General features: G+C 47.1%; 1 protein-coding gene across 1 annotated transcript; it reads left to right on the plus strand.

The window, feature by feature from the left end:
- The first annotated feature begins 1,646 nt into the window (after positions 1–1,646).
- On the plus strand, positions 1,647–4,073 carry LOC106819097 (very low-density lipoprotein receptor-like). The gene is made up of 4 exons (XM_014823758.1): positions 1,647–1,671; positions 2,818–2,937; positions 3,271–3,492; positions 3,847–4,073. The coding sequence occupies exons 1-4, from the start codon at positions 1,647–1,649 to the stop codon at positions 4,071–4,073; spliced, it is 594 nt and encodes a 197-aa protein (XP_014679244.1).
- Positions 4,074–4,528: the final 455 nt, after the last annotated feature.

Genomic DNA, 4,528 nt, shown 5'->3' on the forward strand with positions numbered 1-4,528 from the left:
ACAGAGAGCAGACAGCCAGACAGACACAGACACAGACAACACCGTCACACACAGCATATGTATATATTATTATATATATATATATAATATACTGAGATGATATTATATGATATGATATGAAATAACATGATATGATATGACATGACATGATATACTATGCTATGCTAACATGTGTGTGTGTGTGTAACAGCGAGCTACGGGTGTCCGTACGGCCTGATCAAGTGTGCTGACCGCCACGCGAATCGTATCCACTGGAGGAATGGTTGTGTGACGGATACCTAGACTGCGCCGACCGCTCTGACGAGATAGGATGCGGTACGTGGTTGATGCACTGCTGTCCACTACTGTCCAATACTGTGTCAACCGTTGTCAACCACTGTCAACCAGCTGTCACACATGCGTCCACTACTGTCCACTTACTAATGTTAGCCTAACTGTGTGCAACCCACTGTCACGTACTGTCCAAACCTACTGTCCACCAATGTTACCTACTGTGTCAACTACTGTCCCACTACTGCGTCAACTACTGTCACTACTTACAATTACTGTCAACTACTGTTCACTAATGTTCCCTACTGTCCACTACTGTCCCCTACTGTCCCCTACTGTGTCAACCACTGTCTACCACTGTCTACAACTGTCTATTACGGTCCACTAATGTCCACTACTGTGTCAACCACTGCCCACCACTGTCCACTACGGTCCATTAATGTCCACTACTGTGTCAACCACTCGTCCGGCCCACTGTCCACTACCTGTCCGCACTTAATGTACCTACTGGTTTTACTCGTCGCACTCAACTGTTACCTACTGGTTATTACTGTCCACTAATGTTAACTACTGTGTCAACTACTGTGTCAACCACTGTCCACTACTGACAATTACTGCCCACTACGGTCCACTACTGTCCACCACTGTTAACTACCTGTCCCAGATGGGTTTTTTCAACTATTGTGTCAACCACTGTCAACCACTGTCCATCTACTGTCGCACTACTGTCCAACCCAAATGTTAACCTATTCGTGTCAACGCATGTACACACTGCACTGCTCCACTACTGTCACTAATGTTATTGCTTACTGGCAATTCCTACTGTCTTATAGTTACTGCCCGTCACCTGCTGTCTATTCATCCTACTATCTACTGATCAATACTTATCCACTATCAATAATATATAAATCAATATTACATCTTATCATCTACTGCCTACGTTTACAAGGGTCCAATGTGAGAATACAAAAAATTACGTCCTTAAGCGACCAGCCTAGCCTCTAGGCATTTTTTACTCATACAACTGTACTCTACCTGTAAAACAAACTCGTCTATGCCATCGCCTCACAGATGCTATTGTCACCAGATAACTTAATTTAATTGTTATAAATTAATTAACATCAACGCTACGAATTAACGGCGCCATGCAACCCGCACCGTGCGCCTACTTCGCAAAAAGTTCTGTATTTGCCCCAATTTATTTTGCACGCTTAGGCAGCCGAGGGCTAATCACAAAACGTGGCAATTATATTTTACGCCTACAATGCCTATTTAAACCGAAGCGATATCTCACTATTCTACGTAATTTTATCCATATTATAACTGAAAAACCTATCATGTCCGTTTATAGATATTAGCAATTTTTTTGCCTTTAAATGAATACAATAAGAAACACCCTCGGTCTGTAGCCCCTTGGCTGGAAATGGTTTTGCGCAACTTAATCAGATCGTGCGCTTCTGAGTGGCGCAACCGTCGTTCGTACATCAACGTAGTCCCGTCTAGTTCTTAAAACATTAAAGAAAAATATTCTAACTGGTGATTGCACCATCGAACTCTTTTATGTACGTAACTTAATACACCTACCAATTAGCTGGAAAATAACTTTAGAACCTAAGAGTATAACGTCTCCCTCATTACATTCCAACATCAGTCGTGAGTGCTATCTTAGGCATTAACATCTAGCAATTACTTTACGATGTTTTTGACAACGTGCCCGACCTAGTTTTCCACGCCTTACCCACTGAGTTCTAACACCATCTCTAGAGCGCCACTGTATCGGTTTGGGCAGAGGAGTTTGAGTGCATCGCCGCGGCTGGGAGAAGTGGGCAACCAGGGCAGGGCAGTGCATTGCGAGTCACGGTACAGGTGTGATGCTGTTCATCAGACTGGCCTGATCGGCTCCGCGACGAAAAAACTGTGGTAATTAATCCGCTGTTTAATACTTTTTATCCTGTTATCTTTTTATCTCTCTCTTTATGCGTTTATACTTTTCTTTTTTCGCTGCTGGCATCTCTCTCTCTCTCTCGTCCTTTCGCGGATGATCGTGTGAAGAATATCAGGTAGATTGCTTCCGCCAGGGCTACTCTCTCTCCTCTCTCTCTCTTCTTGACACTTTTGACGCAGCGCTTCCTCTCTCTCCACTTTGTAGTGTGGGCTGTGCTGCGTCTGCGTACGCGCGCGCGCGCGCGCCAGTGTGTGTGGTGTGTGTGTGGTGTGTGTGTGTGTGTCGTGTGTGTGTGTGGTGTGTGTGTGTGTCGTGTGTGTGTGTCGTGTCCGTCTGCCTTGGTTCTGTGTTTTCTCTCTCCGGCTGTCTATCTCTGCTCTCTAATGCTGTATATATATATATATATGTGTATATATATATCTCCGTGTGGTCACACACAACACAAACACACACACACACACACCACAGCACACACACACACACAGCACACACACACCACAACACACACACACATCACCACGACACACACACACACACACACACACCGATACCACAGTACGGCTAGTAGCAACGACCTTAGCTTCATGTTATTCACGTTACAGAGGACTTCGAGTGTCGCGAGGGTTTCCTCAAGTGCAACAACGGCTTTCAGTGCTACAACGCCACCTGGCGGTGCGACGACAAGATCTTCTGTTCGGACGGCTCCGACGAGAAGGGATGCGGTGAGTGTCAAAAACAATAGGCGCTATTTCGAACGGCGTGACGTCACAGTCTCGCCACGTGACAGATACCTTCCTCGTTGGAGTAAAAATTAAGATTAAAATTAGTTATAAATAAAGTTTTTTTTAATAAAACCTAAAGGTTTACATAGCTAAACGAATTAGGTAATAATGATAACAATATTGATGATGGTAATGATAATAATAATAATAACAATAACAATAAACAACGGTAACAATAATAACAAACCTGGTAGCTCCATCAAAATAATACTAGTTAGATCTATAATATATTTCCATGGATAGCTCCGACGGCCGCAATCTTTATTTTGCCAGGAGTTCACAGCAGGTGGCGCTCGCGGCAGGGCGTCGACCGCGATTACTACCTACAGTCGATGGTCGAGCGGTCGCGAGAGGGCGACACCGTCGCCGCTGAGTGGAGCCTGTGTCTGTCGGGGGTGTCGACGACGTGCGACGATGGCCGACGCTGCTTCCTCGACTTCCTGCGATGCGACGGACAGGCGGCGTGCGCCGACGGCAGCGACGAACACCACTGCCGTGAGTGAGAGACAGACGTTCTCTTGTTTGGTTTTGTTGTCGCGGCGGCTGTGCGAACAACCGCTTAATTACATATATATATATATATATATATATAGATATGATCCCTTGATTAACCACTGTACACAAGTTTTTTGTCCGTATTTTGTCTTTATTTACGTCCGCATTACCGTCGTATATGCGATCTACATAATTTACGTATTTGTTTTCGTATACCTTCTCTACAAACTCCAAAAAAAAACTTCCACGTTTTACCAGCGGTTAATAATGAATATAATATAAAACAAAGTGGTTTTACCAGAGTTTTACCCTCCACCTCCGCGCGACGCTCACGCCATCTATCGTTCGCCGCAGTAAACTACACGTGCCCGCCCGAGAAGGTGAAGTGCGCCGACCTGGAAACGTGCGTCTTTCGCGAGTACGTCTGCGACGGAGTGCGTCACTGCGCGGACGGAAGCGACGAGCTGTCGTGCGGCACACCCATCCGTCAGGAGCCCCGCACCAGCACCACACAGCGTCGCAGACCCGCCACCAAGCGCCGGCAGTTGGCGGCACCGTCGCCGAGGGGCGGAGGACGTTAGGAAGTGTTGAGGAGGGAAGAGGGAGGAGGGAGGGAGGGATGCGACACGGAGAGGGGAGGAACTAAGAGTCGTGGAGCTGTGAGGGTTGGAGATGTTTGTGTCGAAGAAGATGAGGGGAATAAAAACGAGCGGCGGCGAGAAAGGAAGAGAGTGAGTGAGAGTGTGTGAGAGAGGGGGGGGGGGAAGACAGACACAGATAGAGTGTGTGTATGTGTTTGTGTGCGAGAGAGAAAGAGAAAGATAAAGAAACAGGGGCTGCTGCGGCGGGAGCGCTTGCGGTCGCGCGACCGGCTGCGAGACGATCGACGCGATTGGTCGCGCGAGCGGCGCCCCCTGTTGCCGACCTCCACGGCGTCCTCGACCTCGCCACCTGGTGGCCGGAGAAGGAGAGAATCATTGAATTAGTGTGTGTGAGAGAGAGAGAGAGAGAGAGAGAGAGAGAGAGAGAGAGAGAG

The sequence above is a fragment of the Priapulus caudatus genome, unplaced genomic scaffold (assembly GCF_000485595.1).
Source record: "Priapulus caudatus unplaced genomic scaffold, Priapulus_caudatus-5.0.1 Scaffold2826, whole genome shotgun sequence".
NCBI lineage: Eukaryota > Metazoa > Priapulida > Priapulimorpha > Priapulimorphida > Priapulidae > Priapulus > Priapulus caudatus.